Source organism: Peromyscus leucopus, chromosome 1, assembly GCF_004664715.2.
Source record: "Peromyscus leucopus breed LL Stock chromosome 1, UCI_PerLeu_2.1, whole genome shotgun sequence".
In the NCBI taxonomy this organism is placed as follows: domain Eukaryota; kingdom Metazoa; phylum Chordata; class Mammalia; order Rodentia; family Cricetidae; genus Peromyscus; species Peromyscus leucopus.
Genome location: NC_051063.1, coordinates 178,565,779 through 178,586,198, shown reverse-complemented (window position 1 = coordinate 178,586,198; position 20,420 = coordinate 178,565,779). Strand labels below are relative to the sequence as shown.

Here is a 20,420-nt window from a genome sequence, read left to right as displayed (position 1 = left end):
CCCATCACAATTAAGATTTGTTTCTTAGATAGGGTTTCTATTGTTATGAAGATACTAAATGATTTCAGCAACTCCTATAAAGGAATATATTTAATTGGTGGTTAGTTTATACTTCAGAAGGTTATCCCATTATCCCTATGGTGGCATGAAATGTAGCAAGCAGACAGATAAAATACTGAATCTGAGTTCTCACATCTTTATACAATAGCAACAGAATGTGGTCTGAATCACTGGGAGTAGCTTGAGTATTTGTCAAATCACAAAGCCCACCCCAGCAATGTCGCACTTACTCCAACAAAGCCAATCCTCCTCCAACAAAGTCACACTTCTTAATATTACCACTCCATTTGTTGGGCATTTTGTTTCAAACCACCACAATTTGATATCAGATAATAATAATTAGTTAGAAAGCAATTCAAAATGATACTCTTTTGTCATGGCATATATTCTATGTTAGTTTCAATATTTCTCCAAACTGAAATCCTGTGAAATATCAAAATTATAGGCAAGGTCAAATTTTAATCAACTTGAGGGGGCTAATGTTTTGTTAAATTGATACTAAATATATTTTGAAAATACATATGGAAACCCACTAATTTAGATGCTTTCTAAAGTAAATAAAATAATTCAAATTATATTATGACATATAGGGATGATCATGTTCCAACTAGAATTTATATGCTGTCAAGTAAAATCTATAGTATTAGGAATTAGTTTTCATCTTTTGAATAGTTGGCCAAAAGGGTCCCATAGACACCCCCAATGTTATAGGCTGTTGTCAATGTTATTGGTTACCTTCTACAACATGATGATAAGTCCTTATTCCTGAAGACAGAACTTAACTTATATTATTCACCATGGAGAAAATAAGTTGGTGTCTAACAAGAAGCTTCATCTCTAATGATTATCATTAACAGTACTGGAAGGTACTCTGCACACTACAGGAGAAGAAAAGCAATCACGAATATCATATGTCTACCTATCCTGTGACTATACAAGTGATCTATCTTCCAGATTTATTGGTATTTTAATGGAAAAAATATTATGGACATAGTCAACACCATTATTACTGGATTTAAATCCAATTCTATCAGATGTAACCCACATCTGACACTGACAATGAGGCCAAAACTTTATTCTAGATTGGTCATGGATTTACGGGAAAAATCTATAAATATTATTGTGCTAAATAAAATAGCAGTAAAATAACTCCTGATGATATATTGCTATACTCATAGATCAGGGCATCATACCACTGTCATCAGAGAAGCTAATTTTTTGCAGTAGATTTTAATTAACACAGAGATCACAACTGGATAAAGTGTAGAAATTATGAAACATGGATCAATCATTCCAAAATCAGATATCTTCATAAAACTCAACTACTCATTGTGCTGGGATCCATAAAGAACAGGAGATGGATAGATTGTAAGAGCCAGAATTGTTGGATAAATTCAAGTTACAGAACTTTCCATGCAGACTAATAGCATGCACAAGTTACACACCTTATATGAGGCAAAATTTCAGCACAGAAAAAGACATTTGGACACAAATTCTTGCTCCTAACCAAGAACCAAGGTTGGTTACATCTACACCAATATGCAATTGATAACTTCTAGGAAATGAAATTAAGTTATCTCCAATGGAGTGTCATTGGGTGTATCAGTCATATTCCATGTCAGCCCTCATACTCAGTTGTATATGGCCAACACAAAACAGATTCCATCTGGTATGTCTAGGAGAGTATATTATTTTATTTTGGTTTGGTTTCATTTTTTGTTTGTTTGTATTTTTATTTGTTTTTGTTTTAACTGAGAGGAATAAAGTTGACTGTGTATAATCTGAAAGACTTTGTAGTATGGTGTAAATTATGATCAAAATATATTATGTGCAAATATTTTAAACAAAAAATATAAGAAAAAATTTAAGGAATACAGAACTGTCCCATGAAAGAGATGATCTATTTAAAATCTTGGCTATATTAAAAACTGGGAGAAATCACTGGCCAGAAAGTTCTCAAGAAAAGAAAGTAAAATGTCTATGGACAAGAAATATCTTTTAAATTGGTAAATATTTAAACTTTAGAAAATGATAATTGAAACTACTTTGAGATTTCATCTTACTCAGCAAGAATGGCCATCATTCCAAAAAGCATAAACAACAAATGCTTGTGAGAATAAATGCTGCAGAAGGTGTGGGGAATGGGGAACGCTTATGTACTTTTAGTGTGATAGGAATCTCTAGAGATCAGTTGAACCACTCTGGAAATCAGTGTGGAAAATTTATCACAAGGCCCCAACACACTATTCCTTGGACTCTTTTAAAGAACTTGATATCATATTTCACTAATAATTTCTTGGCCATGTTCATTACTCCCTGTTCATAATAGATAAGAAAGAAAAAGAACCTAAATGTCCTTCAACCAGTGAACTACTAATGAAAACATGATACATGCATACAATGGATATCTATTCAAAATGGAGAAAAATGAATTAATGAAATTTTCATGTAAATATGTTTAACTAAAAGTATTATACTGAATGTGGTAACACAGACACAGAAACACAAATATTAAGTGTTCTCTCTTATTAGTGTTTTCTCGCTTGGAACCTGTAGATGCAAGTTTATAACCTCAAGCAACTTCAGAACCAAGATAGCAAAATGGGATCAATTGTTAAAGCATCTCTCAATACTAGAATAGCATGCAGGTACTTCAAAGGGAGAAATGGAATAAATGGATGGGGTCTTTAACTGATAAAGAGTCACAGAGTACAATACAATTTGAAAGAGTGGAAGGAGGGATACATACTGCTAGGCATGTTTAAAAAGACAGAGATAATCTTAATTTTCCATATTTATCTAAAATCACATATAATATGCATGTATTACCATGTATTTTTTTAAAAAAATTATGCCATTAACAGTGATTATATTCCCCCAAAGTCTATAATTATATATATATATATATATATATATATATATATATATATATTGCATATACTAAACACTAAAGTACTATGTATGAGAAATATCCTTTCAAGTTATTGTTCAGGGTAATCCATGAGACTTCCAAAACCGTATCAGCTAATGTTGCCCTTGATTGTCTCAGAATTTGAAAATTTAACTCTTTTGCTAAAGTCTCGATGCACTTCAGACACAGAAATTGGGGAATTGAACTGAACCTCACCTGGAACCTCTTTCCTGAAAATTGGTTTCAAAAGTGAAAAGCTTCAAAGGGAAAGGATCAATCACTAGACCTATCCAGATGTGATATCTGGGAGCCACAACAATAACTGGACTAGCAAGACATTCACAATGGTGAAATAGTGGAACTTTCATCTTGGAGGTTTCAAGGGCTTTCTAATTGGACTTAAAGCACACTCAACAACAGGTAAGCCATGTGTGGTACTGTAAACATAGACAACCAATTAGGCATGTAGAGGGAATAGATCCAAGAGGTGAACCTGCCACTGCCAGTTTAACTAACCAGCATACTTTCTAGCTGTTTTCTTAATACCTATATTAAGGTAAATACAGTTCCCACCCCTCATCAAACGTGCTCCTTTTTGCAATATATGGAGACTTTCACAAAGTTCCACAAATAATTCACGGTAAAGTACCCAACTCCAGTTGACACATCTGCAATGAATATAGGGTGAAGGGGCTGGGTAAAGTAACCCAACCTGACCCCGGAGCCCAGAACCAGGGAAAGAAACACAGTCTGAGTCTGGGAACTGAGTCAGAGAAATGAAAATTATCCCCAGACCCAGAACCTAAGAAACAAGCCCTGACTCTGAAACCAGTACCAAAGAAACACTCTTGGTCTCTAGAATCAGAGTCAGTCAAAGAAATATGCCCTAGCCTTAGAATTAGTGTCAAAAAGCCAAGAAAGGCCAATAAAAGAAACACAGTTTGGCTTGAGATCAAGGCCAACTCTGTCCCTAACCCACAGAAATAACCAATCACTGAGGAGAAAAAACTAACCAATATTTGGTTGACACCACGCCCAAGATATTCTATATAATGTACCCTGCATGTTCAATTGTGGGATATTCTCTAAACCTGTTAGAGGCAGCCACTCTCCTGGACTCCTCCTTCCCATATAAATTTCTTTCTCAAAAGAGTTTTAGGTGTGAAGATCTTAATTCACCCTTTCATGCTGAGCTGTCCTAGAAGCTCCAGGCCTGACTCTCCTGATCACTCAGAATGCCTTCCCTTCCAGGGCTGAGCTGTCTCATTGCAGATCCAGCCATCAGAGCTGTCCTAGCAGCTCAAGATATCTGGGAGTCCTTCCCCTGCAGGGATGATCTGTCCTATGCCAGTCAAGGTATTTGGGATACCTCCAGGGCTGAGCTATCCTGTCAGCTTGAGGTATTCCAGATACCTCATCCTCTAGGGCTGAGCTTTCTCATTGCAGCTCCTGCTGTCAGGGCTGTCCTAGTTGTTATCTGACTCTCCAAATAGTTGAGATACCTTTCACCCAGAGTTGCAAAATTTTTAATTTGGTGCCAAAACCTGAGACCAAAACCACAGAGTTTCGAAAGTTGCTTACATTTTGGTGCCCAAAACCAGGACCTAACCCTCAGAGTTTCAAAACTTTTCTACAATGAATCCATTCTACCTAAGGCTTGTTAAAAACACAGAGCCTGAGGATATCTCTTGATGGGATATATTCTACAGACATGACACAGCAATACATCTTTGAACACTCACCAGTATATTTATACAAATGAACCACCATAATGGCACAGTTTTTACCCAAGTAATGATAGGGGAAATTTTACATTGTCTTATCCATAGAGGAAAAAACAAACACAACAAAACAGGTTAATGAATGTAGAATCAACTGCCTCAGGAGGGGAAATCCCATATTGGTTGTTCAGGTCCTAGTGCTCATCTAAGGATATTCACATACAAACAGAATTAAATGGACTCTGCATGTTATGTAAATGTGTGATCATATCAACATAGCAGTGAAAATTAAAGAAGGGATCATGAATATGGAAAAGGAAGGAAGGCAATGGAGGGGGAAAATGAGGCTGAGGTGTATTAAAGGCACTTTATTTATCAAAAACAATCCCTACTTTTAAAATGATGATTGTACATGACAACTGTTTTTCAGGACAACATTTTTTATGGTCTCTGTAAATTTTTTGCACATTAAAAACCATTGGAAATGCTTAATTGTACTAGAAAATATTTTAACTAAGCCTCAATTCAATGTCTAAGTACGTATTGAATTTCTGGTTTGGGGCCATGACCTCAGGTTCACAATTTTGTAGAACAATCTCTGATTAAGTTGACAGTGTCATAATACAGCAACCTTTGACTGATTTCCGCAATCTGTATTTCTTTCTATCAGCAGCTCATTTTGTACAAACTTTGGGATGTTAATGATTTTTTGAGTGCACTATAAATTTTAGCTCTCAGCATTTGCTTTAAGCTGAACAGGTGGCCAATGCTGGAATTTTCACAGCACCAAGAGAGAGTTTTTTTTGGGATGTCAGCCTACTTTTGTTTTGAAGGAATACCTTTCCATGCTATAGTGCATAAAAGAGAAATCATTGAAGAAAGCCGTGATAAATTTGTGATCAGAGATGAAGACACTGTCATACTGAGTTATCCTAAATCAGGTAAGGAACATCAATGAGAATGATCCTGAACTGTCTGTGGAACTTTTGGGTTTTAATAATCTTTCATTTAGGTGGTTAATGGAATGCTTTATATATCTCATGTGTTCAAATGGTTGTTTGTGGTCTTGGAGAGCTTTATCTGAGAACATTGACACTCAGAGGAAGAACTCTAACCTAAGCAATGTAGTCAGAGGAGTAGCTCAGGCACTTGCCTGAGCTGATCCTTGGAGCAATAGCAGTGTCTCCTAAAGCAGATTGTGGCATTAGTTTGTCTGTCTGGAAGAGAGATAAGGATGAGAATAAACAGATAAAATAGCATCAAGAAAAAAGGCATGAATGTAAGAATATGTGGAGGAGAGAACAAGGTCAGGTAAAAGAATTACAATGGACCTTCTTCATGTAGAAAAAAGAGTCTCAAAACTCAAGGAACTAAGAAAGCATCGTGGTCATTTGGGGGATTAGTGTGGTGGATGGCAGAAGCAGTAAACTTTGGTTAAGTATTAGGTTGCTAACATCAAAGAGCAATAACATGGAAAATCTAAGGACAGTGGAATGCAGGAAAAGAATTCAGATAATAGCTCAGAGAATAATATTAGAGAAACACTCACTGACAAATGAGCATGTAATCACAAATAAACATGTGTATGGTAAATAGACACAGGGGTTTTATTTAAGCTAAAGAGAAGCAGTACCAATACATACAGTGCAGGATGGATGCATCTTAATGACATTGTACTAAATAAAAGGCTCCATTCTCAAGGACAAATTCCATGACTACATCCCTGACAAATATGTGGAATAGTTGAATTTACCGAAACAGAATCCTTCTTGACTGAAGGGAATGTTCAATAGGCAGGTGGGGTTTACTGAGTAAAGATTCTCAGTTTTGTTAGTTGAAACCTTTTGAATCTTCTGGAAGAATATATTTTGTACTTACACAATGTGGATATTGCAAATACCACATGCTTTTGTGATTGGAAACAGCTAAATTGTAAATTTTATGGTTGTATATTCTATTTAAGGCTTTTCAGAGGTGCTGTTGAAATGAGTGACAATACCTTTTTCTTCTTTTTCAGGAACTAACTGGCTGATTGAGACTGTCTGCTTGATTCAGACCAAGGGAAATCCCAAATGGATCCAATCTGTGCCTGTCTGGCAACGCTCACCCTGGATAGAGACTAAAAAGGGATTTCCAATATTAATCAATAAGGAAGGACCACGCCTCATGTCCTCCCACCTCCCTTTCCATCTTTTCCCCAAGTCTTTCTTCAGATCCAAGGCCAAGGTCAGTGTCTAGTGGCTGAGAAATCTGTGGCCAAATGCTCATTGAACTTATTCTACTGTGTTGGGCCCTGGACCTCTGCCTGAAATGTATTCTTTGTAGATTTGGTGAGGGAATATGGGATTCTCATTTACTAGGTGATGCTAATATGTCCCCTCCTCAGACTATATCAGAATAACAGAATATCAACCACCTCTCAGTGATCCTGGGCAGATATAATGCAAAAAACTGTGTTATCACAGTAGGGAATTCAGGGACTACACATACAGGTCAAGTAGAGCTCAAACTCTAGTGTATGTTATTTTTTCATTGTCATCAAAACCATTTAGCTAAAATTGATTCTAAATATAGCCCATACATAATGGATGAATCACCCAAGCAGAGCTGCTCATAGGGGATGCAGCCTGAACAGGCAGGTATGCTCTAATCTGGGAGACTGTTCAACAATCATGACTTATCTGTATTCAATGTGTCTTGCTGTGTCTAGCTGTGCACTGAGCTCAGTAGCCACAAAAATCACCGACATCACTGATAGGGGATCCCCAAAAGGAATCAGAAATATACAGGTTCTGATATATCATAGCTCATTGTTGGTAAGAAAGTTTTGTGGAAGTCCCCATACCTTAGAATCTATAAGTATTTATGCTTAAACATAAAGACAAATGTAGAAAATAATCTCTCTTGAACCTATCACAGTGAAGTTGTGATCATAAACCTATATATGTGTGTTTTTCCAGCAAGATTTGGAAAACTTGTGTCTGGAGAAATTAAAGCCTAAAAGATGAATTATATAGTAATGTCACAATGAGCATTTGGACAAAATATTAATCTCATTAATTATTTAATATTATTTTTTTTTGAAATTATTTTTTCTATTTTTGAGATTGTACTATAATTACATACATTATTCTCTCTTCCTCTCTCCAGGTTTACCATTATAACCCTATTTTCTCTCTTTCTTTTTTTTTGGTGGGGGGTTTCAAGACAGGGTTTCTCTATGTAGCTTTGTGCCTTTCCTGGATCTCGCTCTGTAGACCAGGTTGGCCTCAAACTCACAAAGATCCACCTTCCTCTGTCTCCCAAGTGCTGGGATGCAAGGCATGTGCCACTACCATCAGCCTTTCCTCTCTTTCAAATTTGTGGGTTTTTCCATCCTTTTTTGTTACATCTGTATATATGTATATGTGTGTGTGTGTGTGTGTGTGTGTGTGTGTGTGTGTGTGTGTGTGTGTTCCTAAGTACCTTGGTAAAATCTGCTCAGTATATACAATGTTAGTGTATGTATATTTTCAAGGCTAAAAAACTGGTATGGCATAACCAATTGCTATGCTTTTCCCTGGGAAGTCTATTTCTTTCTGTCTCAGCATTTTTTTAGGTGCTCATGGGTCTTTGTGTTCACCATTTTGCAATGAAACATTGGCATTGAACTCTGTATCATGATTCTTTTATAGTTACAATTACAGAAACCAATTAGTTTGTCATTTTTCAGATATATTTAGATTGTATGTATTATTCTGTGTATATAAACCATTCTTTCACAATGGATGGATAGTCTTTCACCCTTTAAGATATTGATCTTTACAAGTATTGAATCAATCTTGTCTTTTTCTTGTTGCTAATTTTTTTACAGTATTAGTGACCTCAGTCATTTGCTGTTACATTTTTGTCAGTCAAATAAAATTATAAAAGAAGATTCTGAAAATATAGATATTTTGCATGTCTGTTCATATTTTGTTCAAATGAAAATAATAATTATTTTTATAAACCTCACTGATATTCAAATAACTATGCAAGATCAAATTGTTTTATTACTATATTGACCTACACTTACATGTTTTTCCATTTAAGGTGATCTATATCATCAGAAATCCCAGAGATGTTCTTGTGTCTGCTTATTTTTTCCGTCATAAAATAAACCTGATTGATAATCCAGAGTCACTAGGAACTTACTTTGAATTGTTCCTCAAAGGAAATGGTGAGTGTCCTGTTAAATATAGGGGTTGAGGGAGGCTCAGTTACATTTATGAAGACAAGGTGTGATATAGCTTAGGCTGCCTTGAATTCTCTATGCAGATAGGGGTTACCTTGAAGTTCTGCCCCTCATTCCTGTACTACCTGAGTTCTAAGACTATAAGTAGTCAGTTCTATATTCTGTTTATTTAATACTGGGGCTCAACCTCCAAGTCATTTATGTTATCTAACTTAGTTACAACTCTAGCCTTTAGTATATTCTGTAATTTTCTCTTCACTCTATCTTATCGCTCTACACTCTACCAACCTGTTGATCCAAGGTTCATTACCATTACAAACCTAACTTTGAAGTCTACCTGTTCCCACAAGTCACTGCCTAATGGCACAGCTACAGCTTGACCTATGACTAACCATCCTGGCAATAATTGGAGTATCTAGTCTTTTTAGTACTAATGAAGATGTTATACCTTGTGGTTAACAAAACAACAGTGATAGCAACAACACTAGGACCTATTCCCTCCCCATCGTGGATACTTGACCATGGTAACTGTATCAGATGTGATGTCTTCTCAATCAGAAAATGATTGATTACTGTGATAACACAATTGCAGTTATTGCACCAGTGGATGGTTGAAGTATAGATATCAGTTTCCATAGCTGAGTAATATTATTGACAAGAATCTCCCATAAGAATCCTATATAAAACCTTCTGCTACAATGAAGGCAATTCAGCAGAAAAGCACGTTTCAGCTCATTCCCAGTTTTCTTTCCTTATGTTGTGTGACAAGACTATAAGATTGGCTTTAGGAATAGGGTCTTAGCCAGACAGTGGTGGTGCACATCTTCAATCCCAGCACTCAGGAGGCAGAGCCAGGTGGATCTCTGTGAGTTCAAGGCCAGCCTGGTCTACAGAGCGAGATCCAGGATAGGCACCAAAATTACACAGAGAAACCCTGTCTTGAAAGACAAAAATAAAAAGAAAATAATAAGAAAGAAAGAAAGAAAGAAAGAAAGAAAGAAAGAAAGAAAGAAAGAAAGAAAGAAAGAAAGAAAAAAGAAATAGTGTCTTACCAACCAGTTTTTGTGGGCAACTGACAGTAGTGACAATTGCCTACATTTTTTGGATCCTCAGGCCCATTTAAGGCAACAACTCCTAGGGTGGTATCCCAATAATAGCATTACAGCTTTTATTTTATAACCAGTAACTTCTGGGAGCATTAGTATCTGCTCATGAATGCTGCCTTGATTTAAACTCTTTAAAAAATTTTTAAATGAGCTTACAACTAATGGCATTTTCATATATTCTGGGTTTTGATTAATTCTATCCCTAATTTACACACCCCATCTTTGCATCCACACAACCAGTCTCATATTCCCTTCCTTCATATTGATACCATATGTGTCCTGGTGCTTCTCTCTCCTTAAAGTCTCTTTTTTATTGCTACTCTTCTAATGGCTCCTTTCTGCCTTCCCCTCCTTTATATAGATCAAGGTAAACATGCTAAGAACTTGTCTAGGTTCCAAATATAGAAAAAGATGCAGTGTTTGTCTATCTGTGCTTGTGTTAACTCATTAAGCATATTTTCAAGTTCCAAATATTTTACTGTGAATTTTGTAATTTCATCTTTAAAGCTGAAGGAAATTTTATAGTGTGTACATATCACAATCTCATATATTTTCAGTTGATGGGCATCTAGGCTAAACCTGTTCTGTAGCTGTTGTGAATAGAGCTGCAATTAGCACAAATGTCAAGTACCTATGTAGTTGTGTAAATATAAGTCTATAGTAGTATATACTGACATAGTTTGAGTATATACCTAAGATTTGATAGCTGAGTCATATGGAATTTCTGTTTTTAGCTTTGTTAATGCTGCTCACAGTGATTTAAATAATGGCTGTGCAGTTTTCAGTCCCAAGGGTGTTTTTCTTTCCCCACATTTTTTTTGAAAATTAAAAATAATGATAACTAAATTTTATTACAAAGCAATTTGCACATAAATAAAAACCAGATTCACCAAATTTATTGAGACTCAAAGTCTATACAATGTAATGAATTTATATACACTTAGAATTGGTATCCAAAAGAGAAGCTGGGAAACTTCATATTAAATGTTATACTTTCAATACTGCTTATATTTCACCCAATTTTGAACCATAAAACTCCCAAATCCATGAGAAATTTAGAACAAGAATAACATTAGCCTATATTCTCATACAACAGTCTTGTCCATTACTTACAGCTACTCCCTTCTCATCCCTGTATATTTAAATTATTTTCTCTTTTCAAACATTTCCACCATACATTTCAAACATTTACTTGTTTTTTTTTTTGTCTTTTTTGTTTTGCTTCTGAGATGCATTTTCTCTATGTTATAATTCTGGCATATATATATATATATATATATATATATATGTATATATATATATATAAATAACGGTGGCCATTCTGACATAGATAAGATGGACTCCTAAGTAGTTTTGATTTTTATTTATATTTCCTTGATAGCTAATGTTGATGAACACTTTCAAAATTCATATGAGGCATTTTCTTTCTTTTACGGTCTACAATTTAGTTCCATAGCACAGATTTTGATCCATTTCTCTCTTTATATTGAATATTTTATTATCTTTAATTCTTTTTAGATACTAGATACTCATTGTCTGGAAGCATATAACTGGCCAAGCTTTCTTCCATTTTATTGTCTGAACCTTCACATGATTAATGATTTTCTTTGGTGGATAGAAATCTTTTAATTTCAATGGGTCCCACTTGTTGAGTATTTGCCTTATTTTCTGAGTGAGATGAGTAGCATTTAGAAAGTCCTTACCTGTGATTACCTCTCAAAGTGCACTTCCTGTATTTTCCTCAACTGTGTCAGAGTTTTGTGTCTTCTGTTGAGGGTCTTGATAAATTTACAATTGGTGTGAATGTGTGTTTGTGTGTGTGTGTGTGTGTGTGTATGTGTGTGTGTGTGTGTGTGTGTGTGTGTGTGTGTGTGTGTGATGAAAGATTAAGATCGAAATTCAAAGCTGGGCAGTGGGCAGTGGTGGTGCACGCATTTAATCCCAGCACTTGGAGGCAGAGCCAGGAGGATCTCTGTGAGTTCAAGGCCAGCCTGGACTACCAAGTGAGTTCCAGGATAGGCGAAAAGCTACACAGAGAAACCCTGTCTTGAAAAACCAAAAAAAAAAGTTCAAAATTCATTCTTCTACACATATCGATCTAGTTCCCCAAATACCATGTACCGAAGATACCGTCTTTCTTCCAATGCATGTTCTTGATATTTTGTCAAAAATACAGTGCCTGCAGTTGTTTATGTCTTGGTTTTCTATTTCACATGTTTGTTTTCTGTCAGTGCTTTGCTGTATTCATTACTCTATCTCTCTCGTATAACTTGAGATAAGGTACTATCTTTGTCCAAGGTTGCTTTGATTATCTGCAATTGTTTGTGCTTTTGTATGAATTTATTATTGAACTAGTTCTTTAGAAATTACAAAGATGTATACATTATATTCTGCTTATTGAAACCCTTTTCCCTCTCTAATATCCCTCTCACATTTAGTAACCCCCATTCCCTACAGTTCTCTATTATAACTTACATCTTTTTATTGGTGACCCATTCAATTTAACCATGATTTTTATCTTCCGTGGGAATGTGGGGTTTGAACTACCAATGGAAACCTAGTTGGCACCTCACTGGGGACACAACTCAGGATAGTGACTTCCTACAACCCAGAATCATTCAGTGTTCATAATTTCATTATGGAGCTGTAGTGTCCAACGAGTATCCACTTCAGTCCATGATACCTCATTTTTGGGCTAGTCTTATGCAGGATCTTTGTAGCTGCTTCAGTTGCTTTAAGATCATGAGTACACTTATTATGTCATGCCCATATGTCAGCATTTTCTATCCCTTCTCTGTTGTGGGATGTTCTGTATGTCAAATGATTTGCTGTGATTGCTTATTAATAGAACACCAATTGGCCAGTAGTCAGGCAGGAATTATAGGCGGGACAAGTAGAGAAGAGAATTCTGGGAAGTGGAAGGTTGATGCTGAGAGACACTGCCAGCTGCCTCCATGACAAGGGAGATGTAAGTAGGCTGTTGGACTGCTGGGACTTGGCAAGACCCTGAGAGAAAACTCCAACTACAAATGGCACAAAATGGCTGGAGTTTCCACCTTAAGCCTGAGAATATTTAATAACCAATTCAAAACGGAGCTAAAAACAACTTCCTAGTTGTCTCTCTCAAGTGTGTGGGTTCCTTGCATGCACATTTCACCAGCAGTATGGTGGAAATGAGGCATCTTCAAACGACACATTATGCTGCATGTTGGATTTAGCCTTTGCTAAAAAAAATGTTCCTGGGCTACATGCTGCTATGATAAAAACAGAGATCCACTGTTTCTGAGAGTTGATGTCCCCCAGAGCTGGTGGAAATCCTACCATTGCCATGTTGGAAAGCTGAGGTGGGCAGAGCCAGCAGCCACAGCAGCCCTTTCAGTCTTACAACCACTGCAGTTTAAACCAATAGTTACACAATAAGACAGATTCAGATAAAACAACAATGGTGACACATGACTTTAATCCCATTACCAACCGTAGAGGCCTGCAGGTCTGTACAGAGAGACAGAAAATGACTAAGCTACATAGGCTAAGAGTCCAATCAGAGGGCAAACAGCAAGTCATATAAGACTGGGTAGATAAGAAGTCACTCTCTATGGAAGCTGCAGATTTGGTGAGTTAAGGTTGGCTGGTGGCTTCCCTAGTTGCCTGACCACTCTAAGGCTTTCACCCCTATATTTGCCTTCATGTTTTTTCTTTCATAAGACCATTTAGAAATTCATCTACATTTATCTAAAGTTTTGACAACATTATTTATATGTTGAAGGAGCAAATTATTTCATTGACTCTCTGGATATGTTTGGTATTGCTGCTCTTTTCACTAAATTTTGTTAACGCCAGTGTTTTCTTTCCAGCTACTAATATTGATGTTTGATATATTTCCTTTCCAAAGCCCTAAGGTGATTTATTAGCAAATTTATTAGAAATCTCTTTAACATTATAATGTAGTTAATTTGAACTTTAAACATCCCTCTTGGGGCATTTTTCTTTGCATCCCATAGGTTAAAGAATATTGTAGTATTTTTGTTTTATTTCATTGTGATAATCTTTCCATTCTTGATTTCATCAAGGACTCATTCATCAAGTTGTGAATTGTGTACTCTCCATGAGTTTGTTTATATTCTGGAGTTTTTCTTATTTATTTATAGTCATTTTATAGTTCTGTGTGGAACATAAGGAATTATTTCATTTCCCCTATGCTTTTAAGATGTTCTTTCTGACCTTGTATATGTCTATTTTACAGAAATTCCATGGACTTCTGAGAACAGAGTGTATTCTACAGTGTTTGGATACAATATTCTATAGATGTCCTTTAAGACCATTTTACCTGTGATGTCAGTTAATTCTATTTATTTTCTATTGGAATGAAGTGTTAACTATTGGAAATGAAAGTACTGTGATGCTTGCCTATGTCTTTACATCTAGTAGTATTTTCTGTGCATAACTGGATGAACCTGTCTTTGTAGTTATACAGTTCTCCCCATGAATTGTTCCCTTACATTGTAGGAAATAATGTATATCATTGCTCAATAGATTTCAAGTCTATTATGTCAGATTAGATAAGCAACATATCCGTGTTCTCCAGCTCCATTTTCCAAGAATCTCTTTTTTCCATTATTTCATTGTAAGGTTATAGCTGTCTTATATGATGGACTACAACAAACATAAACATCCTAGTACTTTAATCCAATGTCCTACATTGTGTCTTTTGATTAAGGAATTGGTACTATTAATATTCAGTTACTAGTGTGTACCTGGTGCTTTCTTGTGCCCCATCCTGACAGGAGTCAGGGCAGATCTCTCCCACAAGGGTCCCCCAAGTTAAAACACAGAGACTTATATTATTTACAAACTCTATGGCCTAGTGGTTGAGGCTTTTTGCTACCTATTCTTATATGTTAAATTAACCCATTTATATAAATCTATACCTTGCCATGTGGCTTGTGGCTTACCAGTACTTTACATCCTGCTCCCCATGACAGGCTGGCAGCATCTCTCTGACTCAGCCTACTTCCAACCAGCATTCTCCTCTCTCTTTGTCCCACCTACATTATCCTTCCTGCCTGGCTACTGGTCAATCAGTGTTTTATTTATTAATCAAACCTAGCAACATATTTTCACAGAATACAGGACATCCCAGAGCACTTCAGCTACACTAGTGAAAGATGTTTGTTGACTCCTCTCATTTTGATGATTTTACTAAGGTGATTGAGTAGTTTTTTTATTTAACTATTGGTCTAGTTTGCTTTATTGTCTCTGTGATAAAAAACACACTTTCCAGAAGCAATGTATGGGAAGAAATTATTTATCTGGCTTAAACTTTCAGATTGCAATTATCTATGGGAGAAGTCAGAGCAGTATTTCCAGAAGGAACTGAAGCAGAAACCATTTTACAAATCTGCATGTTAACTTGTTTCAGTTTCTTATATGGTGATATTTTATTTGTATTAAAATGTTATTTGTATGTTAATAAATAATGTTCCCTGGGGTTCAGAGCTATTAGCAAGACATAGGAAAGCAGGGCAGTGGTGGCGTACGCTTGTAATCCCAGCACTTGGTAGGCAGAGCTAGATAAGTCCCTGTGTATTCATGGATACAGCCAATATTAGATTCGCATGCCTTTAATCTCAATACCAATCATAGAAAACCTGGAGGTCTATACAGTCAGGCCATGATGAGGCGGTCATGTGGTTGGGTTTACAACCAATGAGAAGGCAGAAGAGAAACACTATAAAAAGACTGACACATAGGAAGTAGCTCTGGTTTGGAGGGGTAGGACCACTGCAGAAGGAAGGGTACGGTTTTAGCTCTTAGCTCTGACCTCTTGGCTTTCTTCTTTGCATTGGTTCTATGTTTCTTATTTAATAAGATGGCTAGTTACATCTACAGTCTTATGCTGAGTTATCTTTCTCATAAAATCCAGTCACAGCTACCTATGCTGTAGGACCTAACACACCAATCATCAATCAGGACAACAACTCAAATACTTTGTCACCAGCCAATCTGATCTGTTCAAACTCTTGAATGAGACTTTCTCAGATAATTCTAGGCTGAATCAACTTGAACATGGAAGTTAATGTTCGCTTTGTTGCATCCTTATGGATTCATTTTTTTCTCTTTACTGGAAAAAATTCCTGTAAGTATATTTTGTAGAGCAGATTTGATGGTCATAAATTCATTTTGCATATTTTTAGCATATTTTTTTCTCCTTCATTTTTGAGAAGCAGTTTTGATGGGTACAGTATACAGAGTTGTCGTTGGTTGTCTTAGAACTTGAAATACAGCTTTCCAGGCCCTCCTGCATTTTAAAATTTCAGTTGAAAAATCTGTTATTCTGACAGACCCTCCTTTTACATTTGATTTGGTATTTCTCTTTTGCCAGTTTCAATGTACTTTTTTAAATTATAATTTTATGAGGTAAATATATTTTGTGGTCTTGTATATATGGTGTTCTAAATTACTCCTTTATCTTAACTGACATCTGTTCTAACAAAAAGCAACCTAGAGGGGAAAAATGTTAATATTTTTTACAACTCCAAGTTACAGTTTATTTTTGATGAGAAGTCTAGGCAAGTAATTAAGACAGTGAGTTCACAGACAGGAGTAGAGAGACAATAAATATGTTTGCTCTTGCTTTCTTGCCCTCAGTTAATATTCTCTTACCTTATGCTTTCCTGAACACAGCTGAGTAGAGAATAGGGCTGCCACAATAATTCTTCACCTTTACGTCATCAGTTAACAATCAGGACAATCTTTCATTGATATACCCACAGGCTTACGTGATCTATATAATTCCTCATTAAAAATCTGTTCCAAAGCAGTTATAGGTTTTGATAAGTTAACAGTAGGTAATTTTAATATAACACCTCTTAGATTTTTTTCCCATAGAGTGACAAATATCATGGAAATCCCACTCATATCTTCTTCTTATATTATCTTGGTTCTTATTGAATTGTCCCACATCTTTCACCTTGCCTTCACACTGTGATATGTTTTTCCTTTAATTTTTTTGATCTAGTGTACATGTGTGCATAAGGGTCTGTGTGAGTACACACCTCTCACAGAACATTTGGAAGAACCTGAGAAAAACCTTGTGGAGTCAGTTTTCCATTCTAATTTATATGGTTTACAAGAGACTGAGGTTTGGTCATGAGGTTTATCTAATAAGCATTTTACCCATTGTCATATCATTATCCCACCATTCCTTTTTGTATCACTATTTAATTTATTTACAATGTATTTGTTGTGGAGATCATTTCGGGATACTTTATACTTTTCATTGTACAGTATAAATTATTCTTTAAAATTATATTATCATAGGAGTTTGACAGATGGCTCTGACCAAAAGAACTTAATGCTTTTTAGAAGAAGGTGCTTTGTTTCCCAGCATCCTCACAGAGTGGCTCTCTACTTCCTGTAACTCTAGCTTTGGGGGAAACCAACACTCTCACCTCTGTAGACACACACACAGACTTGTACTCACATAAGAACACATAAACATACAAATATAAAAATACAATAAACCATTTACAATTTATGTCTTTAACTACAAGTTTCTAGAAATTTGTATATTCTCCAAAAATACATGTTTACAATCCCCAGTCTCTCTCTCCTTTTACTGCTCTCTCTCTTCTTCCTCCCCCACACCCTTTTCTCCCTACCAGTTGACTTACATACCTCACTCTGGTCATTAATATACTTATTAATGTGGTCATAAAACCTTGATACATACCTTCATTTGTTTTCACTCAACAGGTTGCTTTATTGATGGGAATCTTCATATTATGCCATGCTTTACATATTTCTAACTGGAGCTTTCAGACTTCCTCCAGAAGTTCTCCACGTGGCAAGTACATACTTGACAGGTTATTGAACATTACTCAGCAATGACACTAAAATTTTGTGGTTGTTTGTTGTGGATACAGCCACTAGGTCTCAAAATTGATACCTATCTATTAAAATGTAACAAATAATACATTTACAGACTGAGTGGGATGATGAAGGTATTAATTGGGGGGAGATGAATAGATCAAAAATTCAAGGCTATCTTTGTTTACATACCAAGATTAAGGACAGCCTTGTGATGGGGAAATGTCTTTCTGTATGCTGTGAATATGTGTTGCTCTGATTGGTTGATGAATAAAGCTATATGGCCTATGGCAAGGCAGTTTAGATGCAGGCGGGAAGTTCAAAGAGAGAGACAGGAAGAGATGCCATCCATCCATCCAAGGAGCAACATGTATTGGGACGCAGGTGAATCCACAGAACATGTAAAGGTACATAAATTAATATTTATGGGATAATTTAAGATTATCTACCTAGAAAAAAGCTTGAGCCATGACCTTGTAGTTATAATTAATATAATCTTCTGTGTGTTTAAATTTGGTCTGAGCAGCTGTGGGCTAGACAGGATACAGGAAATCTTCAACCTACATTTAGTGCCCAACATGTAGCAAGAGTTTCCACCCAAAACTTGAAAGAGCTTTAAAAAAAGATTCTAAAAAGGGGCTAACAACAGCTTCCTAGTGTGTCTGTCAGGCCAACAGCAGGCTGGGAGCTTGAGTATGGCAGGTTTGTGGCATTTGTCTTGATCAGTAGCATGGCAGATTCCCTCCAGATATACAGAAGCATCTCTATGCTGCATGGTGGATTTAGCTTTTGCTACTAGAAACAAGGAGCAAAAGGAAGATGCTTTGGGTTACACAGTTCTGGATGGAAGCACAGACCTATGGCCCCCTGGAGTCAGTGGACAGCATGGCTCCCAGAGACAGTGGTGAATTATCTCCACCATGTTGAAAAGCTGAGGTGGGCAGAGTCAGCACCCAAGACTCTCCCTTCAGTACTAACCACTGTAGTTTAAAGCAATAAATTCACAATGAGACAAATTCAAATTGGATAAACTTTAAAGAGTTTACAGTATGTGTAAAAATAAACAAAGGCTTGGACGAGAGAGGAAAGGAATATAGAGAATTATATAAAATAAAAAGTTTTAAAGAGTAAAGTCTTTAAAGAGACAGTAAAAGTAATATAAAAAGTGAGCCACATAAAGATGGAAATCATACACAGAATCTGGATTATATTGTTATTGGGATTTATAACTGCAGAAAGACATTTGATTATATGGTAGCTACGTTAAAACAATATATGTGTTTTAAAGGTATTTTGACTTCAAAATTTGGATCTAAGGATATATTGCTTTGGAAATGAGGCTCTGCTTTTGTTTCCACAGAAAGCAAGAGGCTATGGATTTGTTCCATGTTAAGATGGTTCATATTTGATCAAGCCAGACATCCTGAACTTTAACAGATGGTACCTATCAAGAAAGGTTATAACTAGGATTACCAGGACTTGAACATTTTCTCAAATTTACTCAGGATTCTCCTAAGATTACCAGCACCCTTAACTAGCATGGGTAATATAAGAAGCTACTCCCAAATTCCCAAAATATTGTTTATAAATGTTTATTTTTGTTTAAAGCACATTGTTATAAATGCAATTTCTTACTAAACAGGAAAAGGGAATGTTATAGATATGATAGGATGAAAGGGTAGATTGTTTAAAAATGTTTTACATTGCTGTGGATTTTAGCTTATTGATATAAATTTAAAGTTAATTTTTATGCTGTATGTATATTTATACAATTTTTGGAAGTATTTTGTTTGTGCAACTCATTTAATGTTGTAATGTATCATAAAGAAATGCATATTTATAGTTAATCATCTATGATATCAAAATTGTAGTCATTTTAGTTAAGTTGTTTAGATATACATAGATATATTTCAATTATGTATGTAATCCTCAAACAGTTCATAGAACTACAGAATATGGCATTTAAAATCTTTTAAGATATTTGACTTTCTGGACATTGAGACATGTCTGCTCCTGGCAGCACCAATCTACTTCAGAGAAGATAATAGTCATTGAAGAAACTCATTATGAAATTTGCTTTCTTTGCTGCAAAAGTTAGCCACTGTACAAAAAAAATTGCCCTTGCCTGGACTGCTTGAAAATATGTTGTATAAAGTAGACATCAGGACTCATAAAAGGTGACCACTGAACTTTGCAAGATAAGATGGTTCTTTAGGTTTCTACTTAACAGATGAGACAGTCAGGCCTTCGACAGGACAAAGAGAGAAGCAACTGAGAGACACTAGGCCCTTAGACTAAATAAGGATGCCCTAGTGGTAACTGTCCAGGTAGCCAGCTCTCTCTGTCATTCTAGATTTTTGGAAGCTGCATACAATGTATTTCTTGTTTACTTAAGTAATATATCCTTCTGTGGTCTTTGATACAGTTGAAGACTAGATAGTTCTAATTATAATTTTCTTTTTTATGATAAAAGACACATTACATATGAAACTGTAGACTCACAACTATAGGACAGATAGAATATTTTCTTTAATTTTGCA

General features: G+C 35.8%; 1 protein-coding gene across 1 annotated transcript in view; it reads left to right on the top strand.

Annotated features, from left to right (window-relative positions):
* Positions 1-5,414: 5,414 nt before the first annotated feature.
* The window catches only part of LOC114688384 (bile salt sulfotransferase 1-like), a 36,883-nt gene continuing 21,877 nt past the window's right edge, over positions 5,415-20,420 (top strand). The window contains exons 1-3 of the mRNA XM_028862979.2: positions 5,415-5,633; positions 6,710-6,918; positions 8,764-8,890. Coding sequence (XP_028718812.2) covers positions 5,459-5,633; positions 6,710-6,918; positions 8,764-8,890 — 511 coding nt within the window. The 5' untranslated portion in view covers positions 5,415-5,458. The remainder of the gene's footprint in view (positions 5,634-6,709; positions 6,919-8,763; positions 8,891-20,420) is intronic.